At 46.3% G+C, this 22,603-nt stretch overlaps 1 protein-coding gene across 1 annotated transcript in view; it reads left to right on the top strand.

Annotated features, from left to right (window-relative positions):
* ANO7 (anoctamin 7) overlaps positions 1-22,603 on the top strand; it is a 257,551-nt gene that overhangs the window by 102,450 nt on the left and 132,498 nt on the right. Inside the window, exon 5 of the mRNA XM_086921911.1 lies at positions 7,549-7,685. Within this exon, the coding sequence (XP_086778037.1) occupies positions 7,549-7,685 (137 nt within the window). The remainder of the gene's footprint in view (positions 1-7,548; positions 7,686-22,603) is intronic.

The raw sequence follows: 22,603 nt of genomic DNA, 5'->3' as shown, positions 1-22,603 counted from the left end.
TTTTTAGGGTTAAGGGCTAGGTTCGGGTTATGGGGTACAGGGGTATTTTAAGGGTTCCGTTTTTTAAAAAACTACTTTAAATAAATTAAATTAATGAAACAATTATTACTTACAATTTAAAAAAAAATTATATACTTACCTATACTTACGTTGTAATGGCATGCGTTGTAATAGCATCTGCTATGTAATGACATGCATTGTAAAGGCATTCGTTGTAAAAATCGCGTTGTAATGGTATGCAATGTAAAAGTATGCGTTTTAACATCATACATCCCCCACTGAGCTTGTCGAGGGGAGCCGGCAACTAGATTATTAGCTTCTTAGGTAGCCTTTTCCTGTATTTTAGGATATAAGATTTCCTATCTTGTGGCATAATACTGCCTAACTAATCGTACTGGATAACTTGTTTTACAAAAAACGTTTCAGAAGCATGAGCAAAGAAATCAAAAGGAAAATCAGAATTAGGGCACACATTCTCCTCCCAACAACAGAAATAGACAGATAGGATTTTGCCACAGTGTGACTAGGCAAGGCCTTTGCTTCTGTGCACACAGAACGATCTATTGATATTACACTTACTAATTTTTATTTACTGCGAAGTTCAAGGCTTAGTTCAGTAGGTAGAAAATTACTGGTCCTCATGGTGTGTAAATGCCGTCTCCTTTGTAGTAAGCAAGTAAGTATTTTATGTTTGCATAGTTCGTTAAAACCAGTGCAATACAGCCAAGTAAACAAAAGTAAGAAATAAATGCATAAAACACATAAAACCACACATGAAATAAAAGCATATTGAGCAGCAGTTGCATTACAAGGGAGCCGATTTGTCAATGTTCCGACTCTTCTTTGTATAACAGAAGGTGCAAAAGTGTGGTGCATTCCTGAGAGGAAGTAGTGAGTGTCCTATTGACCTGTCCGTGGAGGGGTTTAGAGTTAGTGGCCAGATCACGGGGTATAAAGTGTGGTGGTTGCAAACCCAGTTGTAGATTGCAGATTTGAGGTTGCTTGCTTCCGTAGCAGCTGTGGACGCTAATGGTAGTGTGTTTGCTATTTTCTTTTCTGCCAGTGTGAGGAATTTTACAAGCCTGCAGGTGAGCTGCGGATCCTCTGCATTGAAGCAGACTAGCACTGCCTGCCTCCCGTGTGCGGATTCCTCTTAAGTTAAGTTGAGTTTTGAGCAGTCGGATCCGTTCATCTTTCAGTTTGCTGCAGATGCAGCACAGGTGCTGCAGGTCTTTAGTGGCTGAGCCGCATAGTCAACAGCAGTTTGAGAATTATTCCCTTTGCCATGGTGGGAGATGCGGACTTCAAGGGAATATCTCCAAGCGATGTTTTAAGAACTTTTCTTTTATGTTTCTTGGGTAACCCAGGCTGAAGTATTTTTGATGGGTAAGCGATCGGTATTCCTTGATCGTCTCCCAGGCGTGAGTGCGGGCTGAGAATGTGGCTTTGTCTTCTACCAGTGAGAGGCTTTTTATTGATTTCCAAACAAGTTGTTTTGAAAATGGCATGACTGGTTGGGATATTCCAGGCCTGAGACAATCCAGTGTTTACAAAGGATACCTGGAGAAAGTTTCTGGCATATGGTATGCTCCGATGCTGCAGCTCTGGCCATAAAAGGTGATTTAGGGTGTTTGGAGCTGTGTACCTGATCTTATGCCAGCTCACAATGAATGCACTATGTCTTGCCAGGGACTGTTTCATTAAGACTGAATTCCAACCAGATCTGTGCCACTGAGGAGTAGTTTAATGTTAAATATAAGTCTGTAAGCCTTGACTAGTGTGCTGTATAGAATCTTAGGGTCTTTACCTCTCAAGGCTTCGCTTCGACAGGTGATTGCTGGTTTTAAATGTAACATTGATCTCTGGGGACCCATCTTTATGAATATTTTTAATAACTCTCTGTGTCATAAGATCCCAGAATCTTGGGCCGGGTCTACTATTATACCTATTTTTAAACAAGCATTTGCAATGCAATAGGTCTCGCAGTTACGCGAGTTTGAGCTATTTACATTGCAAATAACAATGCCTTTTATTTCTGTTTTCATTTTAAAATCATAAAAAGGCATTGTCATTTACAAATCCAATAGCTTAAACTTGCGTAACTGCGAGACCTATTGCATTGCAAATGCTTGTTGTGTTATGCTACTGGTGTAAGCGTACCTTTGTGAATCAGGCCAACTGTCTTTAAGGTCATCAAAATGCTCTACTGTCTTTTTTAAGGCTGCATCCTTCTAAATTCGGGAGTGGCCGGCATTCCTTCTGAAAATCCACATCACTAGGTTGGAAAAGAGCAAGTAGGGCACCAATGTTCTTAAGCAAAGCGGGTGGTTAACTGCAAGCACTTCTCATGCAACATCTACTGACCTAAGCACTTTAAAGCATCAGACGCTGCATGGGTAATTATTAAGGCTAGTGGTAAAAAAAGACTGTCTGGGTGTATCTTGTACGCCGGTCTTTGCGGAAAAAGATTTACTTCACCTCAAGTTCAATTTCTCTGTTTGCCTATGAGTCCCTTTCTGCTGCCTTTCCTGGGTGGAGCACTTCATCATTACCTCTATTAGAAAATAAATGTACGGATGTATTACAGAATTTGCATTCCATTACCTTGTTTTGCATGCTTTGAAACATTTATTAACCTCTAGGGCTACAGCTGTAATAATGACTAGGTGAAGCACGCTAAAGTGCTGCCGGACCTGCAGTAGAACAAAAGATTAATGTGCTCTGATGTCAGCTAATAGCAGTGTTCGCCAATTTGCCCAATCACGAGACATTCCAGCCACACACAGTCAGCGCCCTGTAATATCCAGGGATGCCCGCAAAGATAAGACTGGTGCGGAGCGTGCGCACTCTGAGCCCCAAGAGGCGCGCGGCCTTCCGTTCAGAGGGGACTTCAAGACCTGCGTTGTTTGAAATAATCTTTCAAACCCCTCGTCCTGTGTGTGAGGCTAAATAAAAAGATACATTGCTGACTGTGCTCTGGCACCACGCATAACTTGATAGAGTGGACAGTTACCACATAGTGCATTTGAGCGAGCGTTTAGGTAGGTAGAAAAAAAATTACAAACATCCGGCGAGCAAACGTGCAGACTGAAATGGTTTATGTAATTTACTGCACAAGAGCACATGTTGATGTTGTAGGAAGAAGCCCTGAGAAGGACATGTATACAAATTCACACCTAACCTAGTGCTCGGCATGCTACTCAATTCTACTGTTTGGATTACAAATACTCTAACAAACAAGACTTTCTATGGTGGGTGGCGCCCACTATCACGGCAAACCTTGCAGCAGACGTAGTGTTGGCGAGAGACGTAACTGTGTCCTAGACAGGATATTGGATCTGGACCCACCGCATGGAAACGTGAAGCCGCTGATGACAAGGCACTTGAGAGATCTGATGCAGAGTATGAACTTGCGGGATCTCTGGAGGGAGAAACACCCAAACACTAAAGTGTTCTGCTACACACCGATCACTGGGACATATAGCTGATTAGTTTACTGTTTTGTGTCAGCTGGTCTGGCACGGGGGATAAGGGAGGTTACATATTTGGCGCATGCGCAAAAGTGCAGAAATTATTAGCAATGAGTAAAAAAAGTGAAAGCACACCATGCGCATGTTCTGCAGAAACGCCGTCAGGAGCCGTACACGTGCACATCGCCTGTCCGGGGGTGAGGATGCCAGACCCCTGCAGGCTCCATGCTGAAGTCCTGGCCCCATCAGAGGGACCAGGTGAAGAGCGAGGCAGACTGCAGGGGCTCCCGAGTGGTGAGGAGAGCCCTGCGGCGTGCCAAGAGACGGCCAGGGATCTCCATGCTGAAGTCCCGGCACCATCAGAGGGACCAAACGAAGAGCGAGGCAGACTGCAGGGGCTCCCGAGTGGTGAGGAGAGCCCCGCGGCGTGCCAAGAGATGGCCAGGGAACCTGCAGACCGAGCCGGTGAGTAAGAGCTTGGCTAAGTGCATTGCCGGTGCCCATTCTGTTAGCGGACCCATGTCTGTAAGGCGCACGCTGAAGGACACGCCATGAGCGTGCACATTGCACATTGTCTGTCTGAAAGAGACCTCGTGAGCGTGAACATGGCATGTCCGGGCACCTTGTGCACGCGTATGGTGCGAGCAGGCGTTGTGATAACGCCGCGAGCCGAGCCGTACGCTTGCACAGCTGATATCTTTTAAGCGCCTGCACCTATCCTGTCCTGCATCGCTAAGCAAGTAGGCAAAAATAGATCTTGCCTACACTTGCGGCGCATGACGCTGCATCGCTAGGCGAGACCTAAAAAGGAGACAGGGAATCATCTAAATGCTATAGGCCCATTTCCTTGGTGGACAGTTCTGTAAAGATATTGGGGAGGGTTATTTTTAAGCGTTTGCAGGCATGGGCCATAGACAATAACATTTTATCTGTATATCAATATGGGTTTCGTCCGGGGCTGGGTACGGTGGACCGGTGCCTGCACTTACATCTGATAGTAAGTAAGTACACTGTCGCCAGGCCCTGTCCACTGTACCTTGCCTTTATGGACCTTTTTACCGCCTTTGATTGCATCAATAGAGCTAAATTATCGTTGATGTTAATTAAAATAGGAGTAGACATTGCATTGGTTAATTTTCTGTATGGTCTTCATGAAAATCTGAGTGCTAAGGTACGATACGGTTAATAAGGAGAACTTTCGGATTCCTTTCCTCTAGCCAGTGGCGTGACCCGAGGGTGTGGTTAAGAACCATTGCTTTTTATCCTGTATATTAATGATTAGGGTGTGTTGTTAACTGATTTAACTAAGGATGTGCCAAAAATCGCAAACTTAGCTGTTCCGGCTCTGTTATATGCCAACGACGCAGTGTTAATGGCCAGAACACCGCTTGCCCATTGCAGTTTGGTTGAATCATTTGTGTCTTTTATGAATACATTAGATATGAGAACTAATTATGAGAAATCTCATATTATGGCATGTGGCCCTGGAAAGAAAGCCCTTTCTGCACTAAACCTAGACGGAAAGCAGCTGACAGCAATTACAAGCTTCAGCTATTTAGGACTGGTATTTGATGCTAGTAATTCATGGCAGTCACAAGTAAACACCACGCGGCGGAAATGTGTGAGGGCAGTGGATTCACTTTTTAATTTGGCTCGGAGAGATTTCCCATTTTCTTAGAATTTACAGTATTCAATGTGTTCCCACCACTATTTATGGAGCTGGGGTTTGGGGAGTTCTCAACGCGACCCCAGTTCAGGTGGAACAAAATAGAATATGCAGGAAATTGCGGAACCTTCCAACCTCAAGTCCAAATTGTATTCTGCACTCTGAACTGAATCTAGAGTACATACAGGATAGCATTAGATTGGTCCCCCTGAAACTGTGGGTTAATGTCTGGAGCAATAAGGTGGCCTGTTTTAATAGGACCGTTATTGGTGATTGCCTGAACATGGATGGGGGACTTTTTATACCTTGGTTGAGTTAAGTGTGTCAATCTCTAGTTGATATTGGCCTTCAAGAACTGTTTAGTACCCCTGGCATGATTAATAAAGCCACAACTAAAGTGGTTAAGCAGAGCTTTGCAGAACACACTTCCTCTCTGCGGTTACAGGAGATTGTCACTAAACATACTGTTTGCCGGTATTATTCTATGTTTGCTATGGGCGACATTGTTTTGTATCTTGAGTTAGATCTAACTTGATGAGAGAGATCACTTCTATTTAGATTCACGGTGGGGTTGTTTTGGCGTCTAGTATGCTTTTACGATTTGGAAGGTGTATGGAGTAAGGAACTCCCTCCTTGTCCCTGTAATGGCAAGGCGGAACTGTCTTTGCTACATTTTATGTTTTTTGTGGCTTCTATCAGCGCTATTTTCAGACATGTCTTAAACCAATACTGAACAAATGAACTTTTCAGAAATGTAGGGCTGCTCCAACCTATCTCCAAATGTTGAATAGTCCAGATATTTTTATACCGTTTGTTGCTTTCTTAAATTGGCCAATCGCAGTAGAAAAACAATTGAGGGGATGTAACGGAGTATCTTTGTTGTTATAATCATGTTTTATATTATTTGTATCTGATTAATTGATACTGTATTAACATTCTTATTTATTTATTGTGTTTCACTGAGACTAGCATATTGTTGCACTGAGACTTGCATAGTGTGATTTGAACTTATGTATTTATCTTACTGTATGATTTTATGATGTGCTTTTATGATCTTTGTTTAAGATCGAATAAAGATTTATTGAATTAGATTGGTTTGCTGGTAGTATTTTTGATTGAGCCCCTCTCCTTTGTAGTAAGATTCGGACTCCTGTAGAAGGGCTTCCTTTGAACAGACTGTATTGTATGACTGGCCTTTTGTTCACCAGTGAGAACATTCCAGGTCCCCAGAAATGCTTCAGATGGTCAACCTTCCAAGGGGTTTGGGCTAAGGTAAATGACAGGCTCTTTATGAGAGACCCAAACCTAAGAGAGGACAGTCGGGGTTACAGCAACGTTAATGGAGGAGTTGCTCTTCACTTATCTCGTGTATGGATTTGTGCTGATTAAGTCCATAGCCTCCTACGAAATGCTAGACAACTTCCATGGCTCAATTTAAGTCATGTGGCCGTTCAGTTCACATGGCTGGTGGCAGTAACTTCACTTCTGTAGTAAGAACAAAACTTTCCTCTTGATAATCTTGTAACACCAAGCAGCCCACTACAGTCCTTTATTAAGAGCTTAGGGCCATATGTATCAAGCCTTTTGCGAATCGCAGAGGCCGAAATTCGCAGAATTTCGGCCTTTGCGAATCGCAAAAGGCCTTTTTACATGTTTTGGTATGTATGAAATATTCGCAAAATAAGGAATAGCAAAGATTTGCGATTCCTTATTTTGCCATAACATTTAAGGAATCGCAAGTTTGCGATCCTTCAAATGCTATGTATGTAGCATTTTTGGGCTGCGAATTATGGTTAAGAATTCGCAAATTACCACCAACTCGTAGTTGATGGTAACTTGCGAATTCTTCACAAAATGCACAGTTTGGCATTTTTGAAGGTGGCAAGTGATGCACACACATGCCCATAGGGCATGTATGTCCGCCATATGCACACTCATGTACATTTCAGGGGTGCAGCAGGGTGTCTTTGAGACACCCCTGGACCCTTGAAATAATTCTCAAATTGCGATTAGCAAATTGCGAATTCGCAATTTGAAAATTATTTCACAATCATTCCTATGGGCCTCCTGGTCCATAGGAATGCATTGGAAATTATTCCTTAATTGCGAATTTGCAAAATGCGAATTCGCAAATAAGGAAGATTAAGGAATCGCTAGAAAAAAGCAAATTTCTTCATACATACCATTTTGCGATTCCTAAATAGCGATTCCTTAAAAATCGCTATTTAGGAATCGCAAAAGGGTTTGTTGATACATATGGCCCTTAATCCCCAGAATCAATCCACCAGTGAAAATTCAACCTCATATTCTTGTGGAAGTATAATCCAGTTTTAGAAATTGCAATGCCATTTTGAGGTTTTTGTGTCAATCTTATCTGAAATACTGGTTTAATACTATCTTTTGTCTTGTAAGGCTCAACCCAATCCTGACAGAAACACATCAGATGAATTTCTGAAGAAGCTGTACATCCCCAATCCCATGTACGAGCGGGTCCCAAACAAACCCATGGATTACTACACCTGTGCTTTCCGCAAGTCAAAGCTAGACAGGTGAGTCTGTGGTAAACACACCTGCACCTTCTGGTGAATGAAGCATGACAGGTGAGTGTGTGGTTAATATACCTGTGCCTTAAGCAGGTGAAAGCTTGGCAGTTAAGTCTAAGGCTGTTACACTCATGCCAACCATGGATTAAAACATTTCAGGTGAGACTGTAGTGCAGACAACATTACCATATATGGACATTTTTCCTGCTCCTTCCAAATAATGTATTAGCATAGAAGAAGGGAACTGGATGTACCAGTATCTGCATTACACAGAATCCCAAGTAGGAATGATTACAAAAGCCTTCAAGCTCCTCCAAGAAGGAGAGACGGAGAGCATGCTCATTTAAAACAGCATTTCAGCCATTATTGCAGAGCATTTCCATAATGTGTATTGACCATCGCCTGTCTACAGCAAATATGGGTTCGTTAACATTTGGACAGAAGACAGTGACTGTCATTTCTTTCTTCTGTACTTCTTTATTGCATTTTACAACACATATCAACTTATACATTAAATAGTGTAATTGGGTTCATTGAGGAACAAGAACAATTGGACAGTATAAGTTTCAGTGTCAAAGGACTCCGTAGGTATCCGAGTGTCTCAGACTTCTTGATACGCACAATCGATCGTTCCAGTGTCCAGGTCCTGTATGCTTCTTCGGTAGTCAGATGGAGCCATCTGTGCCTCATACTCATAAGAACTACTACAGATTTTCATAGTAATGAAACAACAGTTCTCCATCGCTCAATAGAGGCATAACGATTAGTGCCTATTATGTACAATCCACCCTTTGGTGCCATGTAGGGGGTTGCCATGTCTAATGTCATCTAAGTTTAGAGTGGGGGGGAAAGAGGGACCCGTCCATCCCTCTGTGCTTGCTGAGGAAGGTGTCATTGTAGACAATGTGTGGAGGTGGTGGGTGGCACAGTGTTGCAAAGGCTAAACCAGGTGTATAGTCAGTGTATCGTCTATAGTCAACAGGGGAGTTCATCTCTCCACCCCCAATGGCTGCATAAGGCAGGCCATCAACCAATATGGCCATACCTCAGGGTGATCGTTCATCTGTCTTTGCCCTTAGTTTGTCTGGGTATGTATCCCAAGCATTTCATTCAGGCACCAGCGCAGTTTGCATCTCAGTGGGTGCACATTTAAGAAGATCCCTATGATCCCTAAGCCACAGGGACAGTTCAGGAGCCCATGCAGACTTCCACGCCATCCCTATATAGTGCTTCAGCAGAATGAATGCAATGCAAGTCCAAAAACTTTGTGATGTATTTGTTCCTCGTGTATGGGAAGACAGCCGCAGTAGGAAGGGTAAGGGGTCTACCTGTAGAAGTTGGTCCATTATGTCCATCTGTGTAATCACTGTTGTCGTCCAATACCATTCAATCTCCGGGCAGGCCCACACCAAATGGTAAAAATCTGCCTCTGGGCATATACACCGAGGCCACAGCGAGACTATTCCTGCGAAGATACGGTGTAACCATGTGACGGTCAGATATGTTTAATGTAGGAAGTTGAACTGCATGTTTTTCAGTCGTGGGTTCCTGGAGACACTCTGAACCGAGCAAGGGAATATTGCCTATCCATAAACTCCTGCCTGAGCAAGAGAGCCCATTTATCTCAGGGTGTTTAGGGTCAGGCTACAGAATTCCAGCAACTCCTTGTAGAGTAATGTAATTACTCACCTACCTGCTCCATGCTCCAGTAACAATCACACGGTTAAAGAAATCATGGTTCCGTGCAGTCAAGGCCCTTATCACAGCCATCAGGGCATTATGGGTCAAGAACTGGCCCTCATAAGGCTCGTAACGCTCCCTGAGATCCTCAAAGGTTAGCATAGGTTTGTGTTCATAAAAGTCACCTATCTTAATAATATCTGCCTCCGTCTACGGTCTTCTATTGTGCCAGGCTGCCACTCTACGAATGCAGGGAGTGGGTATGGATAGAGCATATGGTGTGGGATAGAGCCTTTGGTGTACATACACGCAGCAACAATGTTTGACCACTTAGACGAGCCATCCTGCATTCGGAGCCTCTCTTTGGAGGTCCATAAGCTACTTTAGTTTAAGCGACCGACACTGGCTTGCATAAGCATTGACCACTGAGGGTATGGAGAGTTTTACCGCCAGCACATGGGGCACTGGAACTGTGCCACCACACACAGCTTGTAATGTGGAGCCCTAAGCCCCTTCTTTCACCGATGTAGCATACAATTTGTGGATAGCCACTCGCATTCTACCCTTACCCCAGATCACACCCCGGAAAGGATGGTGTTGAGATCAGAAAGAAACACCAGGCGAGGGGTATCAGAAGCACTGGTAAAGTGGAAGAGCAACCAGGTTAGTATTAGCATTTTCGCCATTGCAACTCTACACATTGGGGAGAGCAGAAAAGACTTCCAGAATGACAATGGGCTATGCACACTATTCATCACTGCCCCCAGCTAGCCTGCACCAGGTCGACTCGTCATCCGAATGGTAAACATTGGCCCCCAGATACCGGAAAGGATCATATTGCCATGGTAACCACAGGTGCTGATGTCCCTCCCATTCTAGTTGAAAGAAAAGTCGGGATTTAGTCCAGTTCAGTCTAAAGCTAGAGACCACTCCAACCTCTTCCAGCATTTCCATCACTCGGGGTATGTCTCTATGAACGTCCCTGAGATAGATTAGGGCATCACCTGCGTAAAGCAAAATTGCCTCCCATGTATCACCATTTGGTATCCCCAGTATGGGCCCCATTGTTGGAACAGTCCCGCAAATGGTTCCATTGCTAGGGCAAATAGGGTTGGTGAGAGTGGTCAGTTCTTCTGGTGTCCTTGCTCACCTGAAAGTTCACAGAGATGTCTCTGCCTGTGTGCGCTCATGCAACTGGTTCTGGGTATAGGACATTGATCCAACTTAGCATCTCAGGTACTATGCCTATTGTAAGTAATACTCACTGAAGAAAAAGTCAGTCCAGTGTGTTGAAGGCTTTTTCAATGTCTAAGGAGAGTCCCACGTATGGGGATGTCGTGGGAGGGTGCTCTTCCAAAAGACAGAAAAAGCGTCTCAGATTGAGAAACATGTAAACCATGGTGTACCAACGTAGGAAGGCACAGTAGCCAATTGGAGATTATCTCCCCAAGGAACTTGCATTCCATATTGAGAAGAGAGAGTGGGCGATAGGGGCGAAGCTTCACTGGGTCATGCAGGTAGCTGGAATAGTCAAAAGATACTGTAATAATATCAGCCTGCGCATTGAAAATATCTCCAGTCTGGGCTCGGATGGCATTCAGTTGTGGTCTGTCCACCTCTGAGGGTAGCATCCAAGCCAGTATTATCCATGCTGTGTCTCACTCTGCATGCTGTTTGGCTATGCATTCTGCGTAGTGTAACTTCCCAGGCCTTGCCACTAGATAGCTGTGGTTGGCTCTAAGTTCATCCAAATGTGCCTTGCTCTCTCCCGTCTGCACCTTGCCTGGAGTATGGGGTTCTTCTTGTCTATGATTGCCCATGGCTGGGTAAGCTTCACACCGAACTATGTCTTGATGCACAGGCCCGTATGACCACCTTAAAGGTGTTCTACTTCATCCTGGTGTCAGCTGCTGTTCCGTTGTTGTCCTCAAATTATTGGGTAATGTGTGTCCCCAAAGTCTCTCAGAATGTGTCATCGGGCATGACCTGTGTGTGCAATGGAGGGGTCGATCTATCCATAGCAGTGTAATGTATGAAGTTAAATTATCCCCCCCCCATATACTCTGTGCATTTAAATCCTGTACCATTGTGGGAGCTAGGCTGTCTAGGAATTGTGATTGACCAGTGTTAGGAGCATAAAGCACAACTAACCTGATCGGTGCACCATCCAGCCTACTATCAACCACCACATGGTGCCTATCCAGGTCTATCAGTTTACATATGGTCACTAGAGGTACCGCTGGCACCACCCAAAGCAGCACCCCCTGGCAAACGCTGAATAGGAGATGCCAATGAGTCGGTCTCTCTAGCTGAGGTTGACAGTAACAGTAATTAGAATAAAAAACGTTTTAGAGGGACTTGTTGCTCAAAGACTTATGGACTCTACATAAGTTAGGAGCTGTATGCTAGATTTAATGCTGGTCAGTGAGGAATAGGTGATCAAGGCAACCGTTGCCTAGTATGCTGGACTGATTATCACCTCATTAAGTTTCTAATAAGCCACCAAAACCAACACAGTAGCTCAGCGGAGAAATTATAATAGCCTACACACCCCTGGAGACACTTGATGAATAATTTGTTCTAACTAATCTGCATTCGTGGGACCCCACTCCTGAGGATCATAAAGGAAACGTTGACAGTTTACTTTCTAAATTGGAACAAGACTTAGCCAACAGATTCCAACAGAACTAGTCAACATGCAAGTCAGACAAGACAGTCATGGGTAGTGTTATCCAGAATTTGAGAATTTGATGGGGAAAAAGTTACTAAAGAGAAAGCTGGGGAAAAGGTGGAAGGGTGTGTTGAGCCCTATAGCTAAGGCTCCCTACATGTGTGTCACTGGTACAAAAGAGATTATTAACCAGATTGATGGATCTGACCTCCTAGGGAGCCAACTATGGAAAACAGTGGGTACATTACAGAATCTGCAAGCTGGCTCAAACTTCTTTGGATCACTCCCATGGGTTGTGTGAAGTGTCACATTCATAAGGAGATCCAGTCTACAGCAGGTCACCGAGTAAGAAGATTCGGTTCTGTCCTAGTGGCTAATGATAGACCCAGCACACATATTTCAGATACTGGCCCACTTTTTGACGATCAGTTTGAGATACTGATAGCTAAGACTAAAGTCTTGGGCTCTCCTAAACATATAACACCACAGAGAATCTTTAAAGAGGTAGTCAACAGTCAATTGCTTATAGGTTGCCTTTAGAGCTAATGACTTATAGTATTAATTAATTTAGGACAACATGTAGATCAATCAGAAAGCATTGATTCTGGCACTGCTAAAAAAAACTCCAAATGGACCCTTCAGATCTAACATAGTCTCTTCCAGTTTTTAACATGCCCTCTCTGGGTAATATCTTGAGAAGGCTATGATTAGAAAGATTCAATCTTGCATTGAGTGAAGCTGTATATTGCATAAAAGACTGGATAGATTTAGGCCACGCTGCAGTGCAGAAGCAGTCTTTGGGGCAGATTTACAAGCCCCTTGTGCCACTTTTGCGTCGCCGTTGTGCCACTTTTGTGACGCAGCAGTGGCATAAAAGTTGCTGCCCATTTACAACGTGACGCATCTAGGGAGATGCGTCACTTTGTAAAGCCCTGCGTCACATTATACTTGCGCCAGGTATAAAGTATGCAAGGTAAGCGTTCCCATGCAAAAAGCCATGTAGAACTGGCGCACCGAAATTTACAAGATTTCACTGCGTCACTCTACGCCTTCAAAATCCCTACGCCTGCTCAGACCAGGCGTCAGGATTGACGCAGGCCATTTTACATGTGACCTACCTATGTTTTCTGGCGCATTGCTGGAGTTGCTTCACTTTTGTGACAAACTCCAAAAATGCGTCACTTATCCTCCAACAAATACGTCAGACTTTCTGACGCATATGTTCCTAATAAACTTAAACTTAAAAAAGACTTTCTGACGCATCTGAAATACCTTGCGCCATGGAGCACTGTATTATAAATACAGCGCATCCATGGTGGCGCAAGGACATTTGGAGGTGGCGCAAGGACATTTGGAGGTGACGCAAGCAAACTGACGCATCTATGCAGAATCACCATTTCTTTGTAAATCTGCCCCTTTGTGTCTATTGTCAATGGTCTGTGGTTAGAAGAAGACAGCAGACAACCAGTGATTTTATGGGATCAGTCCACAGACTTTTACGGAGTCAACCATTATATGCTAATACTGAGACTAAAAAAGGTTGGAAGAAGAGCAGGGTGATGTCTCAGGACATTTGCCTTGCCCATGTCTCATTAAACACTACTCTGTTTCATGTGGAGCCCCACAAGGTTCAGCCTTTTCCCTAGTTGTATTTAATATCTGCCTGCTTACCATACTCATTATATTAATTTCATTTCTAAGCAGAAACTGCTGTACAAAACCAATAAAGTGAACGTTGGAGACTGTATGCTAGCTATTCATTATTAGATATCAATGAACTACCTTACATTGAATTCAACCAAAAGAGAGATTCTGTTGGTGGGAAACAAGAATCCTACTGGTCAGAGGAAATTTGACACGCAGAATTGAGTCCTTGTCTATCTCTGGTCACCATGGTAAATCAATTAGGCTTAATATTGCATAGTAACTGCTCTGTTGAACCCAAGTTCATAATGATAATACATCTATCTTTTATCACCTGAAGGTGTTAAGAAAATTTACGATATTGTATCATCCTTAAAAATCCAAGGAAATAAAAATGTTGATCCTCTAAAGTGAGATTAACTTAACGGAGCCGGGATTATTTGATCCATGGTCTCACACATTTGCAAAATGCCCAACACGCAGCATGATAGATAAGATTAGGGATAAAAAGCAAGACCAACAACTAACATTGCAACCAAAAGCCTCCACTGACATCCATGAAAGCCAAAGTCTCAAATAAGGTCGTGTGCTTGATATAAGTCTACCTAGAAGGATTTACACCCATATACCTTCAAGATAAAAAAAAACCACTGCCCTTCCCAGCTGGCTGCACACAAATAACGAAAATAAAAGTAATGGCGACCTCATCTACACGAGGCTTCCATGCAAGGATTTTTGGAGACCCTGTCGGGCCCTGACATGTGTTGCGCAGCGCCCCTGCCGCTGCGCGTAAAGCATGGGACCCAGGACACGCTTTGTGGTCTCCGCGTGGTCCGGACTAACTCCGTGACCACGCCTCCTTTATTTATAGCTCACGCGGCTGTGACGTGTCACGGCCGCGTTAGCGCACAGCTACGTGCGCAACAACTAGACTGCACGTCTGCAGTCTTTAAACATTACACTCCTTTCAACCTTTATTAAATCAAAAGAAAACAATAACAGAATAGTCTGTCACAGAGTCACTTGCTGCACCTGGACATGTGAGAAATCAAAATGGCCGGCAGGCCTGTTACCAGTCTGATGATCAGGTTTCACAGTCTCAGCCCACAGCAAAGTCTGCCAGCTGCGAAGAGGGGGCCGGGTTTCTCCTCAACCCATAGCCGGCGGCCTCGCCTCGGAACAGAACTCTCCGAGGAACGTTTTGTTGGGCTGGGGTTGGGGACAGCCCGTCACCTAAGGGGTGGGGGCTCTCTGCGCTCAGTCTCTCATAAGCCGGCGTGTTTGCCGCTGCTCTCTCCTCTGTGCTTCCTTGCACGCTCGCCGGGGAATTGGTGTTGGATGTCATTGGGCTCGGCGTCGCTCTGTCCGGGTCTTGACCTTGCTGATCCTCGGATGGGGCGAAGGCTCGCTTGAAGAATGACACATTGCGCGTGACAGTCTCGCCATTGCGTTGAGCGGTCACCATCGTGCCCGACCGGCGGGTGACGGTCCAAGGTCTGGGCTCAAACGGGAGCCTGAACTTGCTTCCGGGGTATCGGTCTCTCGCGTAGACCCGATCTCTTTCCCAGATGGATGACTCTCTGGCTCTGCGTCTGAAACTGGCGTAGATGTTCGAGCGTTTCCTGTTACGCAGGGCTTGCTGAGGGTTTGCTTCTGTTGAGGTCCAGGTGTGGTGATGGGGAATGGTGTCTCGGACTATTCTGCCCATTGCTGACGGTCCTGGGGCGGCTGTAGTTGTGCGATGGGGCGTGAGCCTGTATTCCCTCAGGAATGTGTATATGGCTCTCTCTAGTGGTGTCCCTTCCGCATGAGCAATCCGGATGACCTTGTTGAGGGTCCGCATAAACCTCTCGACTTCACCGTTGGCTTGAGGCCATCTGGGGTGATCTTCTTGTGTTGGATCCCCCACTCCTGGAGGTAATCGGCAAACTCTTGGCTCTGAAATGGCGGTCCGTTGTCAGTCTTAACCTGTTCAAAAATGCCATGGGTGGCAATTAAGTTCTCGAATTTAGCAGTCACCTCTTTCGCGGTCAGAGATGTTACTATTTCCACTTCTGGATATCTCGTCAGATCGTCGATGACAACGAGCATATAGCGGCCGTCCGGGAGGTGTCCGAAGTCGGCACTTACTCGTTCGCCGGATTATCTTCAGTGATCACCGGGGGTGGAGGTTCGGGTGGACCTGCCGCTTGGCACCAGCGGCACCCTCTAACCAGCTGTTCAACCTTGGTGTCCATCTCCGGGAACCACACTTTTGCTCTGAGCCTGCTTTTTGTTTTCACCATTCCTTGGTGGCCATGATGAGCTAGTTCAACTGCCTGTTGGGTCAAACTTGCGGGCATTACAATTCTTGGTCCTCTGAGAAGGCATCCTTGACTGTCCACGGACAATTCATCTTTCACCCTGAGGATGGCTTCCAGGGCACTCTTCGCCTCAGGGGTTCTCTGGTTTAGTGAGGTCTGGAGTGTCTTCCAGTCGTTTTGTCTCATGGCGTTTATTACTAGCTGGAGGACTTCGTCACCTCGGGTCGCTTCCACAATCAAGTCGATACCCATGGGTAGTGGTCGTGATCGCTCCAGGATGATCTTCACGTACTCCTCAGTTTCTTCGGCATCTTCCTTTTCCTGGGTGGTTGCGGCTCGGGGATGCCTGGAGAGGGTTCGTTGCGCCTAGTTTAAACTCCAGCTTGTTATCATACTCCTGGAGCTGTAGGATCCACTTCTCGATTCTGGGGGGAGGTTTGGAGACTTACCCTCGGAACAAGGGAAGCAGAGGCTTATGATCGGTGGAGACAGTGAATGGATGTCCATAGATGTACACATGGAAGTGCCTGCAGGCCCAGTGAATTGCGATGGCTTCCCTTTCAATTTGAGAATAGCGTTGTTCTGTTTCCGTTAGTGACCGGCTTGCGTAGGCTATGGGCGCCCAGTCTTCGCCACCTTGGCTCTGTGTCAGTAGCGCCCCTAGTCCATACGGGCTGGCGTCCACCGCTATATTGGTTGCCTTGGTAGGGTCGAAGTATGATAGGGTCGTGTTAGCTGACAGAGCCGCCTTGGCGTTCTGAAATGCCAGTTCCTGCTCTTTTCCCCAATGCCAGGGGGTGGTAGATTTTGTGAGCTCCCTTAGTGGTCTGGTGAGATTGGAGAGGTCTGGGATGAACCGCCCGCAGAAATTCACCATCCTGAGGAAGCTCCGAACCTCGGACGTGTTAGTCGGCGCTGGGGCTGCTTGCACGTCTCTCACTTTTTCAGGGTCAGAGGCCACCCCCTTGTCGGAGAAGGTGTATCCAAAGAAGCTGATTGTGTTCTGTAGGAACTGACACTTCTCCCGATGCAGCGTAAGGCCTGAGTCTTTAATCCTTTGTAACACGCTTCTGAGCCTCCGCTGATGTTCTTCCACGGTGTCAGCGTATATCAGCAGATCATCGCTGACGTTGAGGACTCCTGTGATCCCGCTCAGTACCTCTCGAATCGTATTTTGGAAGACTTCGGCGGCACTTGATATCCCAAAGTTGAGCCTCCGATAGCGCCGGAGTCCTACATGGGTAGAGAAAGTGGTGATGATATCCTGACCTCAGGTCCATCTTTGAGAACCATTTCGCTCCATTTAACTCTCCCAGGATGTCATCTATGGTGGGTGTCAGGTGTCTTTCCCTCTTCACGGCTGCATTGGGCAGGCGCATGTCGACGCAGATGCGGACCTGCCCTGGCTGTTTGGGTTTTCGCGCCACCACAATTGGCGACACCCAGGGGGTGGGCCCACTGACCTTCTCAATTATCCCCTGTTTTTTTCGAGGGTCTCCAGTTCTTGTTCCACTTTTTTCCTCAGGTGAAACGCTATTCGTCGATGACGAAGGGCCACAGGCTGAATGGACCGGTCGATATGTAAGGATATTTCCTTTCCACGGAGACATCCAATACCCTTGAAGGCGTCTTCGAATTCTTCAAGGATCGTGTCCAGTTCTTCCTCTAATACTGCCATAGCGAAGGATATTAGATGAAGTTCTTCAGCTGTTTGGCCGCTGAGTAGCATTCCACTACCTTCTTTGGTGACGTAGATGGTTGACGGTGTCCTCTTATCCTGGTGCTGTATCTCCGTTTGGAAGCTTCCAATTAACGGTATAGGTGTTTTTTGTCCATAGGCAAAAACTCTGATCTTGGCTGGTTTCAGAGTCGGCTTGTCTCGCAGTTGGCTGTAGACGTTTGCCGCCATGAGTTCGATCGATGCCCCTGTGTCGATGGTTGCTCTCACCTCTTGGTTCTGTATCCTTATCCTGCACTTCGGGCTTGGGCTTGGATGACCTGCACACTGATGCGAAATGGTTCATGCGCCCGCATGACCCGCATTTTCTCCCGCGTGCCGGGCAGTCCTGTGCTCTATGCGGCACGCCCCCACAGTATCCTCATTCTTTTCGGCGTTCTGGCGGCCTCCCCCTCCCGGCGGGGCGTTGTTTTGGCCGCACCACGTTGACGTGCTCCGCTACGTGGACCTGCTCCGTCTTGATCGGTCTGTGGAGCGCTGCTTCCATATGAGACGCCCACGCCTGGGATAATTCTTTAGAGCGGCCTAGATTTAGAATGTCCGCTAACGGTTTGCCATCCTCTTGGAGGATCTTCACCCTCAGGTCGGAGGAGTAGCAGCCTTGAATGATCTGGCTGCGAATTTCTTCCTGCTCGTCGCGGAACCCGCACGTGCTCGCTAGCTCCTTCAGACGACCATGGAATGCGTCGAGGGATTCTTCCGCTTCCTGTCGCACCTGCCTGAAAATGAAACGCTCATAGTCCTTACTTTGCATTGGCTCAAAATGGGCATTGAGCGCGTTGAGAAGCGTGACATAGGTATGAGGAGTGGGTCCCACCAGGGTCTTGTAGATCCGATAAATGTCCTTCCCACCAAGATGTAGGAGAAGCGCCCTGCGCCTTTCCCTCGCCGTACCTACCCCTTCAAAGTAAAATTGCAGCCTCTCAACCCAGTCCTTCCATCTCGGGGCCAGGGACGCCGGTGCACCGTCGACGGTGAAAGGTTCTATGGGTGGAATAGTCGCCATGGTGGAAGGAGATGTCGCCCCCTACTGTCCCGGGTTCACAGGGGTGATCAACTGCAGGCCCGATGCTCCTCACTGTCTGGGCTGCCAGAGCATGCCAGCGGGGTGCGCTGCAGCAGGCCGTCGCCAGCAGGGTCAATATGCGTCACCACTTGGGAGTGCACCCCCCCTTTCACTCTGCAGCACTGAGGACGCGGGGGATAAACAGTTCCGCCACGCGAGGGGCAGCGTCAGTACCTTCTTCCTTGGCTCGGGCACCTCAGGGCCTTAACTGGGCAGAGCTCGCCTCTGTGTGTCCGACGGCTGTGTATTCAGGCGTGCGCCACCACCTTCACGACAGGAAGCTCACCCCACCACGTGGTCTCGCCAGCGGGGCTTGCCCGGGCCAGGATCGCCGAGGATCGGCGGCGGAGCGGGGCATGGAGTGCTTCGAGGCACTGCACGGGCTCTTTAGGCCCTCGTCGCCATTGTCGGGCCCTGACATGTGTTGCGCAGCGCCCCTGCCGCTGCGCGTAAAGCATGGGACCCAGGACACGCTTTGTGGTCTCCGCGTGGTCCGGACTAACTCCGTGACCACGCCTCCTTTATTTGTAGCTCACGCGGCTGTGATGTGTCATGGCCGCGTTAGCGCACGGCTACGTGCGCAACAACTAGACTGCACGTCTGCAGTCTTTAAACATTACAGACCCCAGGTCAAATGATATTGGCCGTTTGGGTGTTCTCTTTCATTCAGCATCAAAGCCGGGTTTGAAATCTTGTATTTCAAAATGGCGCAGCTTTTACCCACTTGTGGTGCACCTTAAGGCAGCTGCCTAGAATGGCCTTAATGTATCACAGGCCTTATGTAAACCATGTCTCTGCAATAACCTTCCTTCAGACATTAGCAAGGCGCACGCCGTCAATGTCTTCAAAAGCAAATTAAAAGCCTTCCTCTTTTGACACAATAATATGAACCAGTAAAATGGCAAAGAAATGCCTAAGAAAAAGCCTACAGTGAAATACCTACATAGAAAAATAAGAACAATGAACATTGAAACTCCTGACAATGAAGATTCATTTGTAAAGTAGTTCACATAACAATAATGTTAATAATGAAATGCCTTCCAATGAAAATACAAATTATGCAATGGCAATAAAATTGGCTGTAGCGTTTTCCCCAGTCCTGGAGCTTGTAAATGAAATACTCCACACAGTAGTTGCAATCGAACACTTCCCAGTCCCAAATTTATCAGCAGCAGGCTCACCAAATACATCCCGCGGCGCAGCCCCCGCTCAGCTCACCACCTCCAGCTGACCACCTCGTCTTTCAGACGGAAACGTTTGGGTGGTTGCAGCTTCTCCCACTTAGCCCCAAAATGTTGGAACTCCCTGCCTCTGGCACTCTGGCAGTGACCTCATCAGCTTCAGAAAATCCTTGAAAACATGGCTATTTGTGCAAGTGGTTGGCTAGTATTTCGGTCACATCAGCCTTCTATCCCCAGCGCCATGAAACCCTAGGGTGTACGTGCGCTTAATAAATACTTGTTAACATAACGTAACATACACTCATAAATTTGCACATTACATCATACTTCACATTAACCACGTGTCAACACCTCCCATTGCATAACTTACTTCCTCTTCAAAGTCCGCCCAGAACCACAGCGGTCCTAGTGCGCATAACATCAATATGCTCACCCTTTGTTAAATGAAAAGTAGCAGACATCACTAGAACAACATTTCCTCAATTAGTCAGAGAGATGCTTGCACTTATCTGCCAGCTCAGGTGAGCGAGATGATCAAGGTACACCCTTATCGGGCAACGGTGACATACGCTTAGGCACTTGAGCTGGACCTGCTGGCGGGGCTGCCTCATGCACGGTTTAATGACTCGACAAGGGTCGCTGTAGGCATATGAAATATGATGTGTCCTGAGTGAGGAATTGTCCAGGATGATGTGCTGTCACCATTCATCCCATCCACGCCACATCCTGTGGCAAAAGGAGTTTCCATTTTCTGTCTTTGTTTCTTCTTAACCAGTTACGAGTTTCCTTTGTCAAAGACTGTCTCTTGGGGATGGCGATGCTGATCTGCATACGTTTTTGTTTTTCCTTTTCCGAGTCGCGTTGGTGTCTTTAACGTTGTCAGTGTTCACTGACCATCCGGGACCAATTGCGATAATTTTATTTTGATACTTCTCACAAATAGCAAGGTGGGTGGACTCTCACCAGTTGTGGAGTGAGGAATTGATCGATAGGCCCGGAAGGCCTGGCAAATCACTTGGTTTCAGATCGATTCCCTCCATGGACGCTCTTCGAATGACCCTCTTGAGGGTTCCCATGAATCGTTCACTACACCAGTGGCTGGGGGCCATGTACTCCTTTGGTGTTTGACGTTAAGTCGGACAAGAAATTCTTTGAACTCTTTGCTGTTAAAGGGCGGGCCGTTGTCATATTTGAGGATTTTGGGGCTGCCCTATGCTGCAAAGATGTCATCAAGTCATTCTATGACTTTGTAATGGATTGTCAAAGATAAGTCTTCCATGAAAGGAAATGTGATTAGTTGTCTATGACCACCATGACATGGTGTCAATTTCCTAAAGCCCCCAAAAAATCAACTGCAATTCTCTCCCAGGCTTGGGCAGAAAGGTCAGACGTTGTCACTGGGTGCTAAGTTACCTTGGGGGACAAGCAGTAAATGTGGCACACCATCAGCTCTTACACAACTCGTTCATCTAGCTGAGGGAACCACAATCGATCTCTTAGGGCTCTCATAGTGGCCATGGTGTCGCTCATGAGCCAGTTCAATGACCTGCTGTCTTAGACTTTCAGGTAGAACGATTCTTGAGTTTTGCAGTATTATGGCATCTTGGGTTACTTCTAACACATCCTGTACATTTCTGAACTTTTGGAATTCAACATCATTGGCAAGAGTTTGGGTATTTCTCCTCCAAGAGTGCGCTGTAATGAGTTCTTTGATCATGGTCATGCCTTTGTTAGCATTAGTTTCAGCAATTATTTGTTCCTCAAACAAAGAGGCTGGTGTGCTGGATATCACAAAAAAGTTGAGCTATGCTTCAGCTGTCCTTGAGGTCGAACTGTGACGAGATAGCAGCACTCGAGAAAAGTATTCTTCCTGGTTTGGATCCTTCCCTGGTTTTTGCTCAATCTCATAGTTGCACTCTTGTAGTCTTGAACCCCCCACCTCTCGATGCAAGGGGGCATCTTAGCCTTCTCGTTTTCAAAAATTATAAGCAGTGCCTGGCGAACGGTGATGATGGTGAATCGTTTTCCACAGACAAATACATGAAAATTATCGCAGGCCCGCTTCACAGCCAGATTTTCTTTCTCTGGCTGAGAGAAGGCCTGTATTGTTTCAGACAGGCTTCAACTGGCATAAGCCACAATGAGTCTCTGAGCATTTGGGTGGCCATTGTGTTGTGCAAGGATGGCCCTTAGCCCGACCAGGCTCTCATCAACCATTATTTTTGTATGTACCATGAAAATGGTTGCATTCTGGAGACCACTGAAACTGTACATTTCGCTTTGTCAAGTCTCATTGAGCCACTCTCTGTAGCAAAGCTGCAAATGTATCTTGAGCAATAACTGGCCATGCCTAGAAAAGATCGCATCATGGTAAAATCTTGGGGAGGGCATGTGGATGGAAGTGCTTGCATCTTGTCTAGGTTATGAATCATTCCCCCAACAGGTAATATGTGCCCCAAAAATGTTAGTTTGGTTTTGTGAAACTCACACTTAGCGGTGGTTAAAGTGAGAACTGCATCAGCAAGTAACTGCAAGAAGAACATGGCAAAGCCCTCACACAAGTGAAACATTCTCCCAAAAACCAGTATGTCATCACTGAAAGTAGGTGTAACAGGATGTATTATTCAGCGAGTGATGTCCT

Source organism: Lissotriton vulgaris, chromosome 5, assembly GCF_964263255.1.
Source record: "Lissotriton vulgaris chromosome 5, aLisVul1.2, whole genome shotgun sequence".
In the NCBI taxonomy this organism is placed as follows: Eukaryota; Metazoa; Chordata; class Amphibia; order Caudata; family Salamandridae; genus Lissotriton; species Lissotriton vulgaris.
This window is presented reverse-complemented; position numbering and strand designations above follow the sequence as displayed.